This window comes from Motacilla alba, chromosome 14 (genome assembly GCF_015832195.1).
Source record: "Motacilla alba alba isolate MOTALB_02 chromosome 14, Motacilla_alba_V1.0_pri, whole genome shotgun sequence".
In the NCBI taxonomy this organism is placed as follows: domain Eukaryota; kingdom Metazoa; phylum Chordata; class Aves; order Passeriformes; family Motacillidae; genus Motacilla; species Motacilla alba.
In genome coordinates, this window is record NC_052029.1 from 11969177 (window position 1) to 11993521 (window position 24345).

At 40.9% G+C, this 24345-nt stretch overlaps 1 protein-coding gene across 3 annotated transcripts in view; it reads right to left on the reverse strand.

Annotated features, from left to right (window-relative positions):
• The window catches only part of MAD1L1 (mitotic arrest deficient 1 like 1), a 348651-nt gene that overhangs the window by 323938 nt on the left and 368 nt on the right, over positions 1–24345 (reverse strand). For 2 of the 3 annotated variants that reach the window (XM_038151270.1, XM_038151271.1), the window contains exons 2-9: positions 23358–23511; positions 21986–22126; positions 20108–20287; positions 18818–18942; positions 18049–18130; positions 16805–16935; positions 15542–15656; positions 14936–14997 (exon numbers count right to left, since the gene is read on the reverse strand). In XM_038151270.1, the coding sequence (XP_038007198.1) occupies positions 14936–14997; positions 15542–15656; positions 16805–16935; positions 18049–18130; positions 18818–18942; positions 20108–20287; positions 21986–22126; positions 23358–23507 (986 nt within the window). In that variant the 5' untranslated portion in view covers positions 23508–23511. Of the gene's footprint in view, positions 1–11825; positions 12004–14935; positions 14998–15541; positions 15657–16804; positions 16936–18048; positions 18131–18817; positions 18943–20107; positions 20288–21985; positions 22127–23357; positions 23512–24345 lie in introns of those variants that run through there. The other variant, XM_038151272.1, reaches the window with a different exon arrangement.

Sequence of the window (24345 nt, forward strand, 5' to 3'; positions counted from 1 at the left end):
CACCCCAAAGAAACAGTGCCAGAAATCCACATTTCTTCTAGAACTTGATACCACCACTGTGTTTAATACTAAACCTGTGCAAAGACAGGATTAAAATGAAAGCACAAAGGCATATGGAAAACAAGTCCCTCTGTACTTGAAAGCAACTTTGCAAATGCAAATGCTTACAGAACACTTGGCCACATGCTGAGCATTTACTCTTTGCAGAGTCATGTATCAAGACCAGGATTTCTCCTCTCTCCTTCTGCCAAGACCTTTTTTCTACCACATTTACCTATATTTTTTTTTAACAAGAAGAAAAAAAATCTGCACATAGCACATGACAGAGGGAAGACACTGTTAAAATTTTTGTAACTAATGCTTAAACAGGCAAAGAGCTTTTTAAGTCTGGGTAAGAGGATGACTGGCTGAAAAATAAAAAAGTTGTACCTTTCATGTAAGGAGAAGAACTCTTCAATCAATGCAAGAAACACACAGAAAGGTTCAACAAGTAGAAGCCTCCACATGAAACCACCTCCCTGCACAGGCATCCTGCTGCCCTCTGCACCAAGTCAGACAAGCAGACACATCCTGCACTGGCACACCTTTCCCCAGAGAAGACTGGCAAAATCCTGAAGTGATGGGCACAATTACTGTACTGAGAGATTCAAATCTATCCTACAAAGAAATCTTTTTGTTGCAAACCCAGGGAACTACATAAACAACCCCAATTTTCATGTGCACATTCACCAGAGTCTGTCAAACTATCCATTTTTCAGCAGGTTTAAAACAAACACTCCAATATACAGCTCCTCAGAAAGCAGAAACCAGAGCTGCCTATTGATTAGGTGTCAGGGCTACCTCAGGAAAGAGAGAAAAAACATAATAGTGGAAACAAAAGTTGCCCACTACATCCTCCCTTCAGAAAGCACAAAGGCTTTAAATACATGAAACCAGCTCAACTGTGTAGTTACCCTCTGAAAGGCCGTCAATTACCTAAATTGGGCTGTGTGGCAGGGAGGAATAAAAATGAGACAGGGTCAAAACAGCTCTGGAATTAATTGGGAGGGGAGAGGGTATATTTCAAAAGAGGGGGAGTTTTCATTCTCGCCTGCCTTCCTTCTCCCTCACTCTCCAGCAATCACCATGGCCCAAAGAGACAGCAGAGGAAGATTTCATTAATAAATTTATTTCAACTTTCTTTTCAATGGCGCTAAGAATGTATGCAAATCCATTCATAATTAGGTTTAAAAATTCCATTTCATGGGATAATCAGACTTCAAAAAACTCAATTTTAGTTTTAATCAGATTTTAACAAGGATATTAAGTCCATTTCGTTCAGAAGAGGGAGAAACGGTGAATTTAACACAAAATGTATTCAAGCTTAGCCCCGGGAGATAATTAAATAAAATTAATTTGGCAAGGGTTGTCTGTAAATGGAAACGCTCCAGACAGCAGAGCAGGTTCCTGAAGGAAACAAAAGCAGTTCATTACTGTACAAACAGATACAAAGCTTATTGTTCAGACAGAAGAGAATTGCAGCTCCTCCGCAACAGCAGGACAACCTGAGCCCTTGAGCTGCCTCTGACAAACGCAGCAGTGTGTGGAGGAGGAGAAGGTGGTTATTTCCTTCTTGTTTCAGCTAAGTCCCCACTCCCCTGGCACAGCAAGGAGGGAAAATGCAGGGGACAGCATATACAAACCTAACAATTGCAAATTACTAAGCACAGAAAATTATAAGAAACAACCTAGTGAGAGACAGCTCCTTTAAACTATAAATACCCATGTACAAACTTGAGGCTGTCAGCAAGATTCTTGCCAGATATGGTTCCATCAAATTCCATGTAATGATTTAGTCACACCATAGAACTGAATCCCAACTTAATACCAAAAGCATCCCATTCTCCCTGACAAAAAACACAGATTGATAGAGATGCTAAAACTTTGGTAACTGTCGTTCTGATGCTGGAATTCTGAAGGGCCAAATACTTATTTTGTAGCCCATACAACTTTAGACACAAAAATGCACTTCTTTTAACATTGTATATCAGATGTCTCTGACAATTATTAACAGCTCAGGGGTAGCAGAGTATGGAAGTCACTTCTGGTAAACACTCAACTGTGGTGTAGATTCAGATATTCTGGTTTAAGTTCTCATGATGTATATTGGTTAAGGGTTTACCTAAACCTTTCTCCAACACTGGACACTTTTAAGGTTGAGCTGGACCCAGTGCTGGGCCATCTTGTCCAGACCAGGCTTTTGTCAGGAAAGACTGAACCTCGAGGTGCCTTCCAACCTGGTATTCTACACATCTGTGAAAATCTGCTGACCTGGACGCACCACCACTGAAAAGAACAGAATACAAAAACCAGACAGATATTTCTGGAACAGAAAAAGCTATTTTAACAATCTAACTACACTCAAATGACATTGAGAAAGAGCATGTTTATCTTTAGCAGCTGTCACAAGCCATCCAGGCAGGAGCATGTGCATTTACAAGACCTTTGTCTATTCAATTAGGAAAAAAAAAAAAAAATTCAGAGCATTTTTTCACTCTTCCTCTCTACCAGACTTGCAAATACATCACTTATTACAAAGTGCCAATTGCATTTCCCCTTGCCAGGTACTTGCAGACAGGTGAGCCAAAAGGTGTTGTGTGACCTTGACAAGTGGGCCAGCTCTCCAGAAGGCAGGTGACGCCTTTGCCAAAGTCACACTGGAAACCATCAAGCTTAAATGAAAGGCTTGTCACAAAATAGGCTTGATGCCATCAACCTTGGCTGCTGCATTTGCAGAAAACCACCTGAAGCCACAGAGCTTTATCTCTGGGAGTACAAAGAGCACCAAGTCAAATGTCATTTGCAAACACAGTAGCAAACTGAGTACAAAAAACTCATAACTAGGTTAAAGCATCTTCTTCTAATGGAGCCAAGAGCAGAGCTGTGAAGTATTCCCAAAAGCTGTCCCAGTTAAAGCTGACTTCTTTAACTGAGGATGCAGATACTGAACACATTCTCAGTCAAAGCCAGACACCCCATTTCTGCCCTCCTTAGAAAAGTTAGCAGGATTTCAAGCCATCACTGAAGAGCTTGATGTGTATCACAGCAAGAGGATGACTGCTTCATTAAAACAGAAAATAAATCAACTTGGTCAGCAGGGAATAACTCAAGTAAATCCAGAATTTCATATTTCTTCCTACCCAAAAGATTTATCTTCCCTTTTACTACACTGCTCATATCAGAGTGTCTCTGGAAGACAGTTTAAACAAGTAATAAGAATTCAAAAGCAATTACAACAAGAACAACTTGTGCCAGCAAATGGTTCTTGCAATAGCTGCCCATTACTCCCTGCAGAGACACAGAAATTGTTAACTCTGCTGACAAGAGAGTTGAGAATAATGCAGAGAAAGGGAGTGAGTAAGGACTGAGTCCAAGAGGTACTAAAAAAGCAGAGAAGAGATGCTCGAAATGTGAATCAATACATTTCTAGAAAAGACAAAACTCTGCCTGAGTGGGAAGTTTGGGCTCTGTGACAGATCTGTTCTGCTTATATAGCAAGAGGCAACAAAAGTTGAGAGCAGCTTCACTGCTGCAGAGGTTTCTGTCACACTGTTCAAAATGGATCATGCTCTTACAAAAACACCATTCTGCAGGACATGACTTCATTAGAAAAAAAACATTTTGCTGCAAGGTGATGACCAAAATATGTGCAGGACATCTATTTGAAAAAATTTGCTTTGCCAATGCACTCCTAGAATTTTACATGAGTGGAAAGGAGGGAGAGAAGATGCCATGCACCTTCACCTCTTACCTGCCTTGGCAAAGTGGGAGAGTTGGCATGTTTTATCTCCTTTCTGCTGAGCAGGCCTGGCTCCATTTCCTACAAGCTGCTCTAACCCCACTTTGACCTGCATTTGAAAGCAGGAGCCCTGAGCTCTTATTTCAGGTATGCAGGTCAGCACTTTGCAAACAACCCCCAAGCACTGATTCTGGGTGTTCACTAAACACAGGGACCCACTCAGCCCTCAACACCTCCCCTCTTTGCTTCTAGAATGGGAATCTTTCCAATTATCCCAGCCCCAGTGCTCTTGCCAGCCCAATGCAGTGTTTGCTCTCATTAAGGCAGCTCACTTCAGGCTGTGGGTTTTATAGGTTAAGACAAAAAACACTTCTTATTTTGTCTCAAACACAAAAAGGCATCATTTACAGAAACTGCAACAATTTAGGAAGCTCACTTCTAATACCTTCCAACTTTGTTGAATATTGTTTCAAATAAGAAAGATTATAGCTGAAAGCAAAATATTTTTCTATTTACTCTATGCACACAACACATAATAGCTCCAAACTGCAAGAGTCTTTACTTTTTAAAAAGGATGGAGGGCACCAAGTAAAAATCTTTATGCTTATTTAAAATTTATAGATGAGAGTTAAACTTTCTAAAAAAAAAAAATCTGCTTCAGGTCTTGCACGTTACTCTGGATTTTTCTATCTAGCCCAAGATAGCACTGACACTGACCAGAAATGGATGAGTAAATAATCCAATCCACTATGCTAATTTCCATGCTATGAGTTATTTTAAAATAACAAACAACACTTACATAATCACAGCTAGTTCAAGAGAACCTTGAGGCACTTATCACATTAATCTTTTAACTCACTAACATTTCAAGTTCACTGTGCCCTTTAAGAAATGTTTGAAAATATTGTGCTGTGCTTTTGCAACTCCAAGCCACATGAATTTTTTCTCTCTCCAAGCAACGCATGGACAAAGGTATATTTGCAAGAATACTCCCTTCAATAAAGTAGCTTGTGAGAAAAGAGAATATAACCCAGGTAAAGATAAGCTTTCATCAAAAATATTCACTGGAAAAGCAGTCCCAAGGGAGGACAGATTGGAGCTCCAGGACAAAGCTTACATAATATCTTCACAGGGCACGTAAGCAAGCTTGTCAGAGCAGGAGCACTTTAACAATGCTAAAAAACTGAAGTACTGTAATGTTCATACATTTCCAATTTCCTCCTGCCCAAGTTGATTTTGCTATGCTGGCTGTTAGGTACAATTAAAACCGAAAATTAGAACTTTCCTGGCCAATCCAGCACAGAACTCCTCACTGCACTGATGACAAACCAAGAGAGATGATTAAAGCAGCCCCTTCCCAGCTCCCTCAGAAGCAGGAATCTGTGCTCTAGGCACTGATGAGGTTAAGCACTAACCAGGAGTGAGTCATTCTCAAAACACCATCAAGATAACCTGCACCAAAAGCACTCAGAAAAGCTTCTCCAACGATACAAATCATATTTTGGTCTTATCAGCACTGACAGATAAGCTCTTCTTAATAGTTCAGTGCATTTTTCAGCAAACTGCTTATTTCTCAACATGAACAAAGGTCAGCTGCTTTCATACTTCGTGTCCCTGTCCACAGTTTTGTTCTGCATGGGCAGAAAGATGGACATGATCTGCTTTTATTCATTAAACTCCACTCCCCCTTCCCCACCTCCAGTTTTCAGAACCCTGATATTAAATAAAGCCTGCAATTCCAAACTAAAATGTACTGCCCCTCTTCCTATTCTTGAGTACATTCTCTTGTTTATAGATTGACACGTACACATTCAAATGAAAGTGGGACTGAAAAGAACCTTCTAGATTAGGTCCTGTCTGGTCCTTTGCTATTATGAACTCATCTCTTCCATAACCCTGTGGAGCAGAAATTTGGATACCTTTGACTCCACTGGAAGCTGCATTCAGAACTTTAGTCTTTCTAAAAGTAACAACCTCCTTGTAACTGCATTCATGGCAGGGTTACAACAATTTGATTTAAATCCCAGTGCAAGTCTTAAGGATAGCTGGTTCTTTTTCTCACCAGTATGGATCCCCCTTCCTTCTATCCACGAATTGCCTGGCAGCAATTACATCTCCCACCAGACTCTGCCAGAGGTTGTTCCATTCCACACTCAGTGGAATGGCTCCCAAGCTCCTTCCAGTAGCCACTCTCTGCATCCCCCACCATCTCCCTCCACACTGGGTGACCGGAACTCTGAGAAGCATCTACCAAGCCCCTTGAACACTTTCACCTCCATGGCAATTTTTCTCCTGATGCACCCCCTGTGTGAGAATGAACTGTGATTTTAACAAACTCACAGCCCTTCTAGTCCTTTCTACATTTTTCCAAAAGAAGTTTGCATTCAGCTCCCAATTCCATGGAGCATTGTGCTTTGTTTCATTGAATTTTGTCCCATTTCTGCACTCTAATCCTCAGGGTCATTCAGTTCTGCATACCCAGCTTCAGTGTATTTATGAATCCTCTGAACTTAGCATCATTAGCCAAGTTTTATCAGCACACACCAAATTTTTGCACCAAAACCATTAATAGAAATACTAAATAAAGCAGATCCTAAGGCTAATCTTTGAGGAATTCTACTTATCCTTGCATTTTCCTTTCAACAATACTGAATCTATCCCTGCCTAAACAATTCTTTACACATCCTACAATATTTCTATTAATTTCCATCTTCTCCTCCATGGTTTATACTTTCCCAAGTGGTTCCTGTTTCAGTGAAGTTCAAAGAAATAAGATTTATTGTGATTTATTTGATAAGATAATCAATTCTCTGGACAAAGAGAGCTGTTACATCAGTCTGGCACAATCCATCTTGGTATTCCTTGATTCAATGAAGAAGGGAGATTCCTTGCCCTGTAGCTAAAGGCCATGTCCAGGAGTACAGGGGAGCAGCACACAAGAGTCTGAATCCTTACTGAAACATTTTGTTTTGTCTTCTGTTCAAAAAAGGCCTCTGCATTAGAGAAGAGCTTTGAAAAAGCCTTTGCTATGCTAAAACAAAACCCTCCCGAGTATGCATGTACGGGATGTGCATTTTTGTTTAAAAGTTTCCCTGCAAAAGCAAAACTTTGGGGGTAAGTGAGGGATAATGCACTGCACATCTAAGGGCACATCAACAGCCCCAGCTTAAAATTTAGAGCTGAAATACTGAAAGATGCTAAAATGGAAATGGAAAGGTAAAATTAAAACTGAGCTGGAGATTATAGTGGTTATTGGGTTTTTGGAAACGATCAAATGATAGGCTGAATAAAAATCAAGCACAAGCATTTGAGCTGTCTGACAGGAGCAAACCATCCCCTTGCTGATTAGTCTCTGCTATTTAAATGATAATTTCACTTTAAGGCAAACAGGGCTGCCTAATGCAATGAAAGTGGCTCTTTAGAAGTGTCTGTATTTTTGAAAGCTTCTCCTTCACAGCAGAGTGAGCAGCAAAGTTGGAGCCATTTACACATAACATGGGTCACTACATGCTGCAAGGAGCCAAAGCAACTTCTACCCAACTGTTTTCCAACAGTGTCAAACAATACTGGCAAGAAATACAGCAGCAGCTCAAAATGGGGTGTCTGGCTGGTGAGCCCCCCATGGCAAATGCAACACCTGCTATGGAGCAGACAACACCAGCACACATTGCTGAATTACTCTCCACACAGCTCTTGGACTCAAACTACTGAAGTTCCTCAAATCACCTTTCACCAGAGATGGACAGTGTGCTAAGCTATTGCTTAACAGCTTTTTCTGTCTCCAGAATGTCACATCTGTGATCCTGGGAAGACAATCTCTTGAACTGCTCCCAGAGCTTTGAAATGCAAAGCAAGGACAGATATATTTTTGATCTGAGCTTGCTTACTTCTCACTCTGATTATCTGATTATACATTAGAGTCTTGCTCTGCCTCAATGTCAGGTGCTCATCTGTTTTATTTTATACTCTTCCTATCTCTCCTTTAGCCTCCAGAGTTATTACTCTGATATATTCAAATGGAAATAAAAGCATTAATGGCAAAGGAGAAAGAACACTAATATTTTTGAACTTCAGAGATAAGTACGGCGTTCTTTGGAGAAAATTAGTATCAGATAGGAAAGTCTGGCAGGAAGTTTTGCCCAGCATTTCAGTGAAGAACTGTAAAAACACAGGCCTACAACACTTAAAGATATCTCTGAAATGTGGTTGCTTTATTAAAACTAAGTGGATAAACCCCAAGGGAATGGGAGAAAACTAAACTCTGGTTAAAGTACAGATTTGACCTCCACTTCCAAGCATCACATTTAAATGCATTACTCCCAACACCCAAACATGGACTCAAGTCTCCCAAAATTGCATCTGACTGCTCTGAAGCCTGGAGCTTCAGAATGTGAGATGACAAAGGAGCATTTTCTGCCCACGAGGCACAATAAGAGCTCTGTCATGGAAAGCTAAAACCTAAGGCAGCGTGGAAAGTGAAGAATAATGTACATTTTAAAACAAGAGAACAGAATAATGAAGAACAAAAGAGCTTAGAGCAATACTCCAGCATATGCTGCATGTCACATTCAACAGGTGACAGCTTTCTCCAAGACTTCTTTATGTAAAAATTGGTGGCTTCAGCACATGCACAATTTGTGTAAGAAAACCACAAGTAGATTCCTCTTTATTCTTGTACTTCACTCTAAAGCTAGATGCCCTTTGGAACTGTTCAGGCACTTTCCCCTCAAGAGGCTGCTAAATGCTGCTGAGGCAGTGCTTTCATCTTTCACACATACCAAGTCCTACAAATACTGAGCACGTAGCCTTTATTTCTATATTTCTATATAAACACAATGATTACCCTCATCATCCCTTCCATGTCCCCTGCCCTGCTTTGGAACAGCACAACTATTTATGCACCAACACAGGAGACCTGACGAGGTAACAGATCAGGAATGGGATTGCTGTTTCCAATTCCAGACTGCTTTATTGCTCTGCAAAGACACCTCTTTGGGCTGCAGAGCTCAGAGAACCAGAAGGAACCAGGTAGGAACAGAATATTTTAAGACTGGAGTCAGAAGCCCCAGGTGAGACAGGAATGGCAGAGCTGCTCTAAACTGGGACTAACTCGTCCTGGCAGAACAATGCAAGGGAAATTCACTCAATATTAATCCCTATTTCCCTATTATTCCCTAGAGGAAGCCCTATTCTGAGGGATTTGGGAGAATACCAGCAACCTGCATACACTGGTCCTCTTCAATTCTTTAGCATTTCCCAAATCTTCACCTTCAGTAGAAGGCAAAAAAGTAACAATAAAATGCAGTACTGTGCCTGTACAGGACAACAGCAGATGATCCATCTATGAGGTAAGCATAGACTTCATAACTGTATAAGTTTCTCTGACAAGCACAGTGCTTTTTGGTTGCTGTTTTGGTTTTTGGTGCTTGTTTGTGGTGGTTTTTAATTACTTGTTCCCCCTACGCAGCATTTATCTCCCTACTGGGTACCCTGAGAATTCCCACTGTGAGGAGACAGTTTGTTTTACACTGGGAATCTTGTAAACAGCAGTCATGCAAATTTCAGTCTGTTCACAGATCATAAATTACAACTATTTATGAAAAACTAAGACAGAGAACATGAAGCTTCAATATCCTCATACTATGCTAATCCTAATTTTCTCCTCCAATTAGGGACACAGCTCTAAAGCCGAGGGCCACCAATGGCCAACCCAGACAAACCAAACTTCTCACCCTCCCCAACAGAGAAATTAGCACTGTAGTTCAGGTCAGGGGTACAGTTACAGGGGGCAGCCAGCACCAAATGCTTTTAATTAATTAGACTGATTTCTTGCTTGGTGACAAAAGACCACAGGGCTACAATAGGCTATCCCATAAAAATATTTGCTCCACTATGGAATGATCATGCCAGAATTATGGCATTACTGGAACCAGCAACAATAACCCCCAGTCTTGTCTTGATTGGCTGCAGTTAATTAAGTATCCAGAGTAACATGAGTAATTCAAATTACTTCAACATGCACTACTTTGTATATCTGTCAACAGATTTTTTTTTAAACCAGTAACCACTTACTCATAATGGACATTCAGAGAAAGACAAATTACTACCTTGTGAGAAAGGAAAAGATTATGAGCTTCATTCACTACTGCAAAGATATTCAATGCCTTGGATGGAAAAGAGTGCACAGTAGCTAAGCATAGTTAATCAAGATTCAAAAAGGAAAGCAGAGAACTCAAATATTCTCCTTTTTCTTCTATTCACTGAAAAAAAAGAGCACTAATCCACCACTAAATGCAGAATCAAGAAATCCGATTCCCTTTCCCTCTCTCTCCTCCCTTCCCCCAGCTCCAAAAGCAGAATGTGCATAGAAGGACTTCCCGTACTGAGTGTAGCACCTGGGTAATTATGAATTACAACTGTGCAAACCACTGTACTAAATAGAGATGCCTGCCACTTAATTAAACCCTTTCTTAGAGAGGAAATGCATACACATTCACACTATCTCCTCTCTTAATTGGTCTCAGACACTGCAGGAAGTTAGTCCCCAAGATCTGTCAGGCAGCCAGCTCACAGATGTTTCAGAAAGAAAACCAGGTCAGCATTCCCAGGTTCACTTCTTTGGCTCGAGGCGACAGGTCAGCAGATCAGTGTCTGCTGTCTGCAGCTGGCAGCTCCACCAAGGGAAAATGGTTCCTCAGCACTGGCCCAAATTCCTGCCAAACTGCACTTCCCTTGGCAGGCCTGGCCTGGCCAGTGAGCTCCCCAGCCAGCCACAGCAGCTCCAGGAGATCTCACTGCTGCAGCCACCTGCACTCACCCCGGAGGGCTCTGTAGGCACTCCCCAAACCCACACCCAGTGAACCCCAAGTGTGTCTGTGTCAGCCTCACACCACCAGCACAAGGGGCCAAGACCTGCCTGACAGCAGAACTGCAGTGGGATGTGACTCAGAACAGCCAAGCCCCTGACCAGGGTCTCTGAGCTCCACACAAGAGTCCAAGTATGCTTCCCTCTGATATATCAGCTCCACCTCTAATTTCCACACTGTATTCCATGGCCCTTCAGAAAAAGACAGCTGAGATCCCCACTGTGGAAAAAGCCAAAATTATGGCTGTATTGAACAAAATATTTTGTTTTTTCCTACACATGAACACCAAGCCTGAGCTGACAGTACCATTGGCAACAGAAAACAGTGCTCCAAAAAAGAAACACTGACTTAAATAGGCCACGATCAATACATTTGATCACCAATATAAAATAACTCTGCTGTGTAAACAAAGATCTTTGACCCCAGCAGGTGAATCTGTAAAAACTTTGTACTCATTATTTCCATTAAAAAAACCACAAAGCAAAATATGAAATAAACAAAAACAAACCCTGTATCACACATTACTATTTATTACCTCAAAAAAGAAAAAAAGCTTGAACTAAAACTTCTCTGAAGCTGTTGTTGGTGGCCCACCTGGCAGTCTTCACCCACTTGTAGGACTCTTCAGCCAAACTCCAGCCTTTCAAAATTTGCAATCTTCTGCCAGTTATGGAATAACACAAAGACAAATTTAGCATTAAACCTTGTCAGCTGCTATCAGTGGCTCTGAGTACCTTCAGTATCTGAGTTACTGCCTCAGCTTAAACAAATACCTGATGCACATCTTTTTCCATCACTCAGTACTCCAGGATATATCTATTTAAGGACAGCAAATCGCTTGCTAAATTCATTAGAGGACAAAAACAATATCAACCAAACACAGACAAACAGCAGCAAAAGAGGCTTATTTAGATTAATAGCTGACAGAGCAAGCACCCTCATTTTTTATTTGGGCATCCTCTACATGCTGCAGAAGGGAAAGGCAGAACAACAACAGTGTTGCTCTGAGAATGCAGTTCTAAGGCTTGGGGTGGGGAGAAAAGAACCAGGCTTTGTGAAGAACCTCTATTAAATAAGACAAAATTAGGAATGTAATGTGGTGTAAACATGAAGTTTACAAAGTCAGCTAGAAAAACAGTTTCATATTCCATTAGAGAAATCTGCATAAACCATTTTCATACCAAAGTACAGCCCAGAGTACTGGGCAAGGAGACGGTGAGTGCATGCAGGCAGCATGAAAGAGAGTTTAAAAGTTCTGCCGGCAGCAATGACGAGTTCTCCTGAGCGCAGCTGCCCCTTCCCGAGGCTGATGGATCCACACCGGGCTGAATCCCAGGCTGGAGCGATCCCGTTCCTTCCCCTGCAGGAGAGCGGGCGCCATCTCGTGGGAGTTCTGAGCTTTGTCACCCAGAAAAAGCCACGGCTGTCACCCAAAAACTCGCCCAAGTAATTTTCTCTTAAAATACATTAACTGTTTAACGGCAGTAGAGGAACTGCCTGGAAAATATCTCTAAGCTAGTAGTCCAATGCTGAAAAAAAAACCCCAGTGTGTCACGATTAACATGGTTTGTCAGTGAAGATGGTCAACAATTCAATTACTCAAATACTGGATTTTGAAGAAATAGAAACTACATCAGCACATCCTGGAGAGACAGAGTACAAGAAGCTTGTTTTCTCAATACAGCCCTTTCCTAACAGCAGTCCTAAAAAAGCCACGTATAAATATCCTTCTATAGGACTGTGCACTCCAAAATAAATAAGATTTTTACTCACAGAGCAAGAATTTAACATTTTGTGGGTTTTATCCCTGCACAGCTGAAACCAGTTCTACAGCAGAAATATCAAGTCAGAGCAACACATGACAAATGTATGAAAATCCCTGGCAGCAAAATAGTAACACATGAAAAAGACCTAGATCCACAATAAAAACCAGAGCCAACTATACTGCAAGGTAGGCAGTAAGAAGCTCAAGAAATCCAAAGGACGTATAATTGAACACAAGAAAGAGGACACAGATTTATAATGCGTACACATGAACCACATATAGCACATATGATGAGTCCTATTTTATTGTCTAGCTACTGTACAGCACAGGGATATTTTGTGATAGAGCTGCAGCTGTCTTTGTTTCCACTGTTTATGAAGAGAGAGAAAGCCCAGGAGCTTACAAGTAGAATCCAGAAACAGCAAACAGAAGATTAGCCAGAGTCAACTGTTAATGAACTTGTTTTCCCCCCACAAGGTGAAGCATTATAAACACTCTTCCATTGTCACCAAAAAGAGACCAGTACTAAAAACAGCTGGATTACCACCGCACTCCTGAACGCTGCACCTCCTTCCCAAGTATTATTACATAAAATTACACTGCAAGGGCTGATCATAAGCCAATCTGACAAAAAGCCTGCTGGGAGCAGGCAATCAGTGAACAGAAACCACTGAGAGCAGACACTGAACAAGCCCTGTGGAAGTGCTGGAGGAAATGAAAAATCATCCTCTCTTAAAACACCACACGCTGAATGCACTCCCCTTACATCCTCTGCACCAATGAAGAACCTGATAAGAAAAGATGAGAAATCCTAATTTATTCCCTTTTCCCTTTCTTATCTAGTTATTAGCAAACAGAACATTCCTCTGGCTCTTTGGGACAATCAGCCAACTTGTTCCTGTTTCTTTTCTGCTATGAGATGGGCAATTAACTCTTCTCAAACTTTCACCAACAGCATTTTCCAGGCTCCAACCAGGACAATGATCTCTCATCATCTTCATCACCCTCACCAAAAATTAATGTAATTCATGCTGTGAGAAGTCTGAACAAGAAAAGAAAAAGAACAATAAGGGAGGGAGGGGGAAATCATCCAGTCCCACTTGCTCCAATTGTATGAAAAGATGATCTTTCTCAAGAGCAATTCCCCTTTCTGTAGAAGGTGCCATTAATAGCACTAAACAATATGGCCCAATCACAAAACTAGCACTTCACAGTGAATATTCTGATTTTAAATGAAGGAGTTATTAGACTTCAACAGGCAGAATCACTTGGTTCCATTTCTCTCCCACTGTGAAATTACCTCGTTAAACCTTTAACAGCTTGAGGTAAGTAAAAAGCTTTTACTCCAAAAGGTTTTGTGAAAAGGATTCCTACAATTTCTGTCCATACCTTACCATAGGAGACTTAGCATAATTCCATCTTCATCTGAATGTATGGATCCTCAGCAGATGCAGGAGAGAACCTCCAGCATGCTACCTACCAGCAGGCCTCAGGAAAAGGTTCCTTATCCTCATTAAACAGAAAACACTGAGAAAATTAAGGGAGCTTTCCCAAGTGGGAACACAAGTGTCTTTTACATGAAGCAGGGATGTGTCCAAACCATCTGTACATTTCCAAACAATCCCAGCAGTGTGCAGACACAGCTCTGTGGCTGGGTATGTGGAATGAATAGAATGGAGAAACAACTGGCAAGACGAGGTGCTGCTGCTCATGTTTTCAGCTTTGACCCAGGGTGAAAGGTGATCAATGCTCATATCAATTATTTACAAAGAAGCATCTCCTTTTCTCATGTAATAACACTGGAAATATTTAGAGAAAATAGAACAGTCTTGAAATATGGCAAAAAAAAGATTATATATACACAGAAAACCTTCTGCAGCAGAAGAAAATGATCAGAAATTCCACTATTTCCAGCTCCTTTTTATACCACATGCACAGGGACCTGAAAAAATCTGGTTCACTGCTCCAGATGTCAGGAGGAGCTGTTGAGTACCAGCACACAGACCAGCTGGTGTTAGAAAACATAAACTGGGAGTGGCTTTGACAAAATAACTAAAATAACAACATTTCTTCAGCTGCTTTAGGGAAAGTCAGTCACAACATGATCTAGCAGCTAATTTTGATATCCAGATTTCAAGGGAAATATGTTTACAATAGTTTGCCACAACTAGCATACATTCTCTTCTCTGGACATCTAAAATTCTTAGAAATTCACTTGTTAAGCAAGTGGAATCTCTTAACTAAATAAAAATGCAGCTATACACAAAAAGCTTCAAGAATTCAAAACTAATTCCCACCCTCAAAGACATTACTTAAGGTGACTTGGTGAAAAACATTTCTTAGTTCCCAAAGTTACTTCAAAAATTGCGTTATTTTCTTCTCATATATAATAAAATCTACTAGAAAAGCTTCCACGTGAAGAAAGGACAGAAAGAAAGCCTGGCCAACACACTTCAGAGATTAGTCAGAAGATTAGGAGAAAAGGGCTTAAAAGTCTTACTTCCCTCCAGAGCTGTCAGCACATACCTGATATTTAAGCCAGTGCTCTGATCCAGTTTCTCCCAGCTTTGTAATTTTCCCAGAAGTTTCTAAAGTAAAGATTAAAAGTAGAGTTAGCATAGACACATGTTCTAACAGCTTACCAGAGCTGTTACAAAACTCAAAACCAGAGTTTTCTCATAATCCTCCATGCAAAGTCAGTGTCATTCCTTCTCCTGTGGATTTCCTGATCTTATGCAGCATTTTTGGTTTGTCATTCTGCAGCCCTGGGTATCAAGGTTCTTCACACACATCTGTTTGACATCACCACATCTGGACAGAGCTTGATGCCAGAAAAAGCCTTTCCAGTAAAAGAAAGGTAAAAGAGAAACATCAAGGCTAAAATAGACACTACAATGAGATTATTCTGTACACAGAATCTCCAGCTGTACAGTAAATATCCCTTTTGCCTTTTACACCTTCCTTGCCATGACTCCCCTCAAGCTGACTTTCCAGTTTGGGAATGTCTGGTTCAAGCCCATTAATTAAAGGAGGTATCATATCTCAAGTAACACAATACAGGAAGAGCCTAAAAGTCAGGACAGGCAATAGAGGAAACTCCTGCTCATCTACCAGATGTTCCCAGCTCCTCACCTCATTTTCCAATTCCACAGTCACTAGCTGTGCTTGGACTTTCTCATAGCGTTCCAGCTTTCTTTGGAGACCTTCCACTTCCTCTTTAAGCAAACCATTGTTTTCTTTCATTTCCCTGTGATGAAGAGAGAGACAACTACTACAGATTCATGCAACTCAATTCCCTTTCACAAACATCCAGATAAACAGGAATCCATGGGAATCATGACATTCAACTGACTCACTTCTATAACCTTCACAGCAAAGCCACTGCTACCAAAAAAAAAAAACAGTTTTATTTAAATTATTTTTTTCTACTCTAAATGCTATTCAAATTATGCCCAAACAAGCTGAAGTTTTGTGTCTGCTTTCCTATTTGTCAAAACAAGGGTAACAAAAGACTCCAAACTCTGCTGTTCAGTCTGGCTGGAACACAGCAAGCAGCACAGACCCAGGCTTTGGAGCACTGCTTGGTTTTACTTCAACAGAGATGTACAAGGGTGAAATAAATCTGTACAACAGCAAATGACCTTTAATCTGTTGGTATGTTCTAGTGTAGAAAAACAAGCATGAGAAAAAATTCCAAGACAAGCAATTTAAAATTATAATGAAATAATTACAAGACCAAAACCTAGGAAAATTACTTAATTAAAAAAAAAAAAAAAGCTGGCAAGATGACTCATGAATTTTTTAAAAAGACAAATAACAATAACAAAAAAAACACCCAGCACTTTAAGGCAATTTATTTCACATTACATTTAATTTAATTTTTCAAACTGATTGCCACTTTGACAATCCAGAAAGTCTACCATATCCAATGGCTATATCAGAGTTTAGAAATTTAAAGAAGACACTTTCTAAAAATTATGCTGGAACAACAGGCCTTTAAAACAGTGCTAACAATAGCTAAGCAAAACCAGTTCCTAAAGAAATGTTCAGCTGCCTCTTTTCCCTACAGGAAATTCTTTCCCCAGTCTGTATGGAGTTCATCACTACCTTTAAACACTGAATTTTGTTCTAACAATCCAAAATCACCACCCAGGACAGTGAATGCACATCTTGTGAGGCTCCTGTGTTCAAGAAGATTCCTCAGATCCCATCAGGTCCTCTCATCTAGTAAGCACCATGACACTGCTCAATTAATAAGCAGTATTTATATGCAATACTTCCTTCTGAGCTTTCTTTCCCACGTGGAAACCCTAAAGAGGGATGTCAAAGTGCAGACAGCGCAGCTGTGGCATGTACAGAAGAACACAACCCTCAAGACCTGAACCCTTCCTTCACCTGAAGAAGGCGTTTTCCTCCCTGAGCTGGCGCAATTCACGCTCCATTTTTGGGAAACGAGCCAGTTCTGCCTTCATGTTCTTGACAATTACAGCATCATGTTCCTGCTGGGACAGCTTCTGCTCCAGATCCTGGAAAACATGGGATGAGAACAGGACAGCAATGAGTTGGAATTTGTAAGAGCTATTTCTGCATTGTACCTTTTAAGCTCAAGTCAAGGACTGGAATGAAACTGGAAGGGAACTCAGGAGGTCATGTGGTCCCATCCATGCTCAAAGCAGGGATGACTCTTGTTGCACTTTTAACACCTGGGTTGGTCTCCTCTCTCTACACCAGCTTAGTCCAAGTTCACAACAGAAAAAATCCCCAGTTACTCATTAAAATGATCCTCTTCTATCGACTGAACCAAATCTGTGATTTTCTGGTCCTCTATCCCTCTGCCAACAAAGTGCAGAGGGAAGCATTTGAATAGCCTGCAAGAATTAGGTACAGAAAGAAACACAAATTTCAATATTATGGTAAATGCTGGGGGGTTTTCCATTAAAAACCCAAATTATTTAGGGCTGTGTTGCAGACTTAGATCCGTTTTCCATCTTTTCATTTCAATGGAGAAAGTCTCCTATTGCTGGCAATCAGGTTGGTTTTACAGCAAGGCAGTGCCACTGTCAGCACTGCTCAAACCAAAGTAACTCCACATCTGCAACAAGACAAATTAAAAGGATACACTCCCAGCAACCTATGTGCTCATTTGGAAGCACAAAAAGCATCTCTACACTGATGTTTTAGATAGTGTAGTTTTGAAAGCTTTACAAGTGATTGCACTTTCTGAACACAACTGCAGAGGAAGGATTTTCTGGGAAGCAGAAAATAACTGTAGCTCATCACATACCATTTGAAAAAAGATCACTCCAGAAGCAGTCTGTTGCAGAGCAAATTTCTGCTGTGGCACAAGGCCCAAAAAAGCATTCCTACAGAGCACTGCTTAAGGATATAAATCACCTTTCTATAGAGAAAGCATGCTTTTTTCAATCAATTGATACAACAAAGGCAAAGTGTCATGTTACAGCTAATTGCAGATAGCCTGGTCCACCCAAGCTCAACTCTTGCTAGCAACTAACTCAGGTACTTGTATGACAAAATAACCTTTTACTTCTGCAATAGCCAATCTTTTAAAAACAAGCGTTCTGTTCTTCCACTAAAGGAATTAAAATCTAAAGCTTTATATAGGTCACAAAGTTTCTTACCTTAATCTTCTGTTCATATTCTGTCACTAAGGACTGGCTTGCTTGCAGTGTCTGGATTTGCTGACTTGCCTCCTGCCATTTCCTGTCAGATGAAGACACAAGAGGCACCTGAGTACCCAGAATTCAGGTTCCAGAAACAGCCCACCTTCAGAAGTCTCTGACCAACAGAGTCAAACAGCACTAACAAGGTAAATGTTACTCTTATATAACATTTGCTCTTCCAGTCTCACACTCATATCAGCTCCCTCTTATTTAGAGACAAAAATATCCATTCATTTTAATAAAAAGAAGCACATTGAGAAAAATACAAAAAATCAAGCCACTTAACTCTAAAAACAAGAAACATATACTCAGAATAAACAAAACTTCACAACTTAGAAAATGAAGAGCTGAAGTTAGCAAGCAAGAAAAAACACTCATCACTTTCAATTACCCCTCCAGTATGTTTTAAGGTTTAATATTTCTGTTCTGTTCAGTCCATAAAGTTCAGATCAGCCTTTCCCACCCACATGCCTTCTGTTAACTCTCCACCAGGAACACGAAACATCACTGAGATTTAAAGATTGTGGGTTTTTTTCCTCAAGGTACAATTAAAATTGCACCTCAGAGTTGGTTTCAAACAACAGCTATAACCTGCACACCCAGATCAAAGAACCCCTTTGAAGAGCAGAAATCAAACACTGTTGAAAGTTTTCTGAGAGATGACAGCTGCACAAGACTGAAGTTCTGTTTGCCTTTTTCTCCCTACAGTCATTCATCCCTTGCTTACTTTTTTTCAACATCCAGCTGCTCCATCAGTTCCTGCTTCTGAGTGTCTTGGCTTGTCATCTGCATCTCTTGGTTCATTATATTCCATTGCAGCTCTGATATTTTCCCTTTTAATACAGTGATTGTCTGAATTAATGGGAAAAAAAAAAAGCATAAACACACAAGGCTGTGACTTTCCAAGCCAGATATTACGGATGATCATAGAAATAATTTCCAACTAAAAAGTACTAATACAATCTTAGAAACAAACCTACACTCCTGCAAACCAACCTCAAACAAATGCAAGAGAAAATAATTTTGCACTTTAATTTGACATCCAAATTGTCATTTGCATTATCTCTTAAATAGGTGACCTCAAACTGGCATGAAAAAATATCAAACTTTAAAGTTAGGTGGTGTTTTTTTCTAAATATACTAAGTCTAAAGAAAAGCTCACAGGTTTGTTTCCAATAGCCATTACTCAGCTCCCCGAAACAGAGAAAAGGAGAAATATCTCAAAACATTACATATGCAGTGTGTCTTCTAGACAGAGACAGGTAGAGTTCTAGAACACAGACACAGAACTGCAGCACACATGTTTTAGGTGGGTATAGTTTCTACAATGTACCTTCTCTCTCCCCCTGGTTTTAATCACTGATAACTGCAACGCTGAATCTGTTTACCTGCTTTATCTCATTGCTACATTTCCAGTGACACCAAGGCAGGAGCAGGGTTTAAGGACTTAGTGATTGCTGATGAACAGCTGGTACAGGAAAGTTACAAATTAAATAGCTGAATTTAACTATATCTGAGAAGGTTGAGGGTTGAGAAGATGGTCTGGACATCCAAATATACTGAAACTGTTACCCAAGGATTCATTCTGCAGTAGAATGCACAGGCATTTAAGACACTTCAGGAAGACACGCCTGGTTCATAATGTTGCTCTCATCCACTCTACTGTTCTCCTGACTTCCCTGAACACTTTCCTGTATTATCTCCTACCTCACTGTCTCTTTCTTCACACTTCTGAACCTAGATGCTGGGTTCACACTTTTTTTCTCTTCTCCATATCATCTTGTCTGTGAAATCTCTTCTCCTTCTGACCTGCTCACTTGTATCTGGGCTTGATTTGATTCTAAACTTTCACAGAAAAAACACACACCACCAGGCTTTATTCATTTCCAGGTGATGAACACAATGTTCCAGTTATTTTGTTTAAGGGTTTTTTTTAATCAAAAAGGGCATTTTCAAGTCACAAGAACTGCAAAGTCACCTGAAGCTACGTACAGATTAAAAATTACTCTGTTCTTACTTCATTAGCTTCGGCTAATTTGCTCTCCTTCTCTTGCAGCTTCTTACTCATTGTCTCCATACTCTTCTTGTAAGATTTGTTCATCTCCATTTGTTCTTTCAGTTTATTTTCAGCCTCTGTTTCCCTCTCCTGGTACTGCTTTATGCGCGTGAGCAGCTCCTGGTTACGGTCGGCCTCTCGCTGGCCAAGGGAAAAAACACAGAGAGACTTGAGAAGAAAGCAGCACAACGGGGAAGCCATTTTTCCTTCTTTTGTCCTCATTACTATGATCACCAGTGTTAATTGCTTCATCATGAAGCAAAGTGACTCAGACCACAGCTTTAACCTAGCAAGGACAAAAATTTATCAGCAGTAACTCAATGGAATTACCCAAGGAATTACCCAGGGAAATGGAGCTGGAAAATTAAGCGACCACATCTTCCAAATCTCTTACACTAAGACATGACTATGAGAATACAGATGTGGCTTCACAGACTCCACTGCACACTCTCCAGCAGATCAACGATGAAAACATTCAATCTCCAATTTAAAGCTTTGACTTTCAGAAACTCAGCCCTCAACAGCTGGGTTAATAAGACAAGCTTCCCTCTGCAACTTTTGGAATTGAGGCCATTTAAAAGAAAATATTATCAACTAACAACTATCTTGCAGTCTGACAACCTTTCACATACCATTTCAATTTACTCCTACCACAAATTGATCAATACTTATTGAAAAAATGCATAATAAATTGCTTTGCTAATCAAAGCGACTGGAGACACGGATTTGCATAGCAAGCAAGGATTATGCAAAGCAGTGTGAGGTTCCTAAAACCTTTATCCACATGACTCAGAAAAACACAGAATGTGAGCAGGGTAATTACCACAGTGCTGGATTAATGCTGCTCCCATTTTTTGTACCAGTACTTCAAGGGTTTCTATGACTGACTCAGCTACATTCCAGTTTGAACTCTTCCTGGCCTAATCCCACATCACCTTACTTCAGAGGAAGGAGGAATTTAGTCACTGACTCCCTATTTCACAACCACACACTAAATCTGTCACCCTCATAAAATACAACAAAACATATTTATTATTTTTTACAGATTTCTTTTTCAATTATCAGCCACATAGAAGACTTTTATTATGCTACAAAAGCCACCGAGCCACAGCTTATTTCAGCAATGTCGTTAAGCAAACATATGTGGGCAGAAAAGCAGAACCCAATAAAAGCTATTAGTCCCTGAGTGAGGCTCACTGTTTATCAGTGCAGGCTCTCTTGCGTGACACTGCATGGCTGGAACTGCTGCCATTCCAATTAATTACAGTCACAAAAACCAAACGCTTGCAATTGTGCCAGCAGAAGTTTAAGCCCTCTAGGAGAAAAATTATTAAATACTTTTGGGAGAAACATAACAAATCCCTTTTGTTACTGCTACCCGTGACAACTCCAGTGCTAAGCTAACAGAACCCAGTGATCAAATCACCAGTCTGTGAACCTAACGAGGCTTCAAGTTCACACTCGTGTGCACATTAGCAAGCTAGTGCAGGGCACTGAGAGGGGACCAGTTCTTTAGAGGCACTGGTGCTGGCAACTTAACACCCACAGCTGCAGCAAATGTAAACACAGTGAATGCATTCCAGAGTCACAGAAGTCCTGCTCTGAAGACAGTGTCCATTAGCAGCTGGAGAACACCAGGCTTGCTCCTGAAGTGCACCTTTCAGTTCAGTTTCACTCCAAAAAACAGTAACTACACACATTCTGAGACAGACCGCTGCAAACCAAAGCACATCCCTGAACCAAACCAAACCAAACCAAACCAAACCATTGATGTAAATGCTCTCCACGTGCTCTGGCTCAGGCCAATGCTCCCAAGCCATGTGCACACATCCCACTCACCTCATAGTTCCTGGCATTGGTATTAGCTGCCTTCTCCAGCTCGATGCGAGCTCGTTTGTGGCTCAGCTCCATCTGCATCTTCTCCCGTTCCACCTGCAGCAGCTGGGATTTGGAGTGGATCTGCCCAGCCTGCTCCTCCAGCTGGTCAGTTCATGTGTGAAAGGGACATTGCACACCATTAACAGCACAACAGTATCATCATGCCCTCTGCTGCTCAGCTGACACTAACTTGCCATTTTACAAACTATCACCACATTTGTGGTACCTCTCACAGCAGCTGGAGATGGGGACACTCAGAGTTCAACCTCAGAAACCCACATCAAACCAAGGTGAATTGGAAATAAATTATTTCCTGGTTCTTAAGTCAGAATTTCTCAATCTCTAGATGTAGCCTGACAAAGTCTCCATCTAAAAAGCTAATTATGAACTCCTCAAGTCTAAGAAGCACAGACCATCCTCCCAATAAAAGTAACTGCTGAGCAAAACAACACATTTTCCATGACCTCTAAACATTACTCTTCATTTTTTCATTCAAATTACCTGAGAGCACAGACAATACTAACAGAACTGCTCACATCCTGGTGATGCACACCCAACACACAGCCAATGGAGACTAACCAGAGACAGCCTCCTGCAGCTACTGCTGCCACCAGAGATGTAGCACAGGCAGAAAAAGCTTAAATTTTTGTCAACATTCCAAATGCAAAGCAGATTTACATTAAAAAGAAGCAAACTTATTTTTACTTAGAGGCTGAAATAGAAATTATATTAAGATACAGAATAGAGAAACTTCATCCCAGCCTAATAAACAGTCCCTGGGATCTAAGATGTCAATTTACTTTGTGTTTTATGAGCCTGAAGCAGCTAAGAAAAACAAAAAAAAAGTCAATAACCCAGGTGGATAAGAAAGCACAACTGGTTTGCACATCAAAGCCACAGCTCAATGCAAGTCTCCTGGATGTGTCCAGGCAAAGAAGCCTTTAAATCCTGAAAAAAGGTAACAAAGTGTCTTACTAGAAAAATGTTAAGATATAAAGCTTCTTTGTTCAGCAATATGAAGACAACTCAAAATTTAATTTCCTGAGCTGGTACACAGATATAACTAGCAGCAAATAAATTCAAAGGACCTTTCTTAGACTTTTACAAAACAGAAATAAATCTGTCTGACACTGTAAAAAAAATTAAGTATATTCTGGAAAAGATTCCGGAATGGTGACAGCAAGCTTCCTTTATTTGTTTATGTCAATTTCAGAACGTCAATTTCAGAAAGAACAGTCAGATCTGAATGAAATTCCCAGCTCCTGGAATCAAAAGGAGCACACAACCACACTGAAGTGATACTGGAGGAATCACCAAGATGAGGACTCCTCACCTGCATCCTCTGCTGGTACTGCATCTGTAAGGAGCTTTGAGAAGATCCTGGCGTAGCCAGCCCAGACACTCCCTCCATACGCTGGGAAATGAAGTTGTTGAGGGATCTCAGGGTGGAGAAGACAGTGGTATTATTTTCCAAGTCCTCCATGGCTCTGGAAAAGGACAGAAAATCATCAGCAAAACACTCAGAGCAAGCTGCTCTGCTAAAGAGGGATGCATCACTGCCCTGAGGAAACACTAAACACTTCCAATTGACAGGGTAAAATCAACCTGCAAATCACTGCTGGGATCCACAGAAAACATGACCCCACCCAGGCTGAACTTGTAATTTTCTCTGAAATGAGAAAAAGATGCAAGACAGCCTCTTCTCCTCTGACCAAACCAAACTCATTGCTCTTGCCCCCAATTTTTGAAGCTGATGGGAACAGAACTAGCTCCACAGTAGCAGCAAACCATTCCTGCTACACAACTTATTTCTGGTTTCCCAGAAGCACTTTGAACTCTAATTTCCAACAAGAAGTCTTCCCAAGTCCATTGACCACTTGTATAAGTGAAACTGCATCTCACTATTCATATAACGAGACGTAGCTCTTCCTTCCAATTCAGAAGGATACTAACTAAAAGGCCAACGATAAATCAATGGTGGAGCTCAGAAAAGCCTGCAAGGTTTCCCAGATTTCAGGAAGCCTCAGGTGAGTCCCTGCAGTGACTGTACGCTCCATAAATCCCCAGAAACACCGCAAAAGGTCCAGGAGCAGGAAAGGTAGCCCCAACATCCACATGGCTTGCAGCACAGACAGAGCCTTGGGGCTGCCTCGGGACTCCCGCATCCCCGGGCTCACACAATAGTTCTGTTTGCATTTACAGCATCACGAGCAGGCGGCGTGAGAGCGGCGCAGAAGCAACAGATCGGCCAAAACCCAAACTGAGCGCCGGAGTACCACCCGCACCTGCCGGCAGGCAGCTCCAGCAAGCCCGTTCTCAAA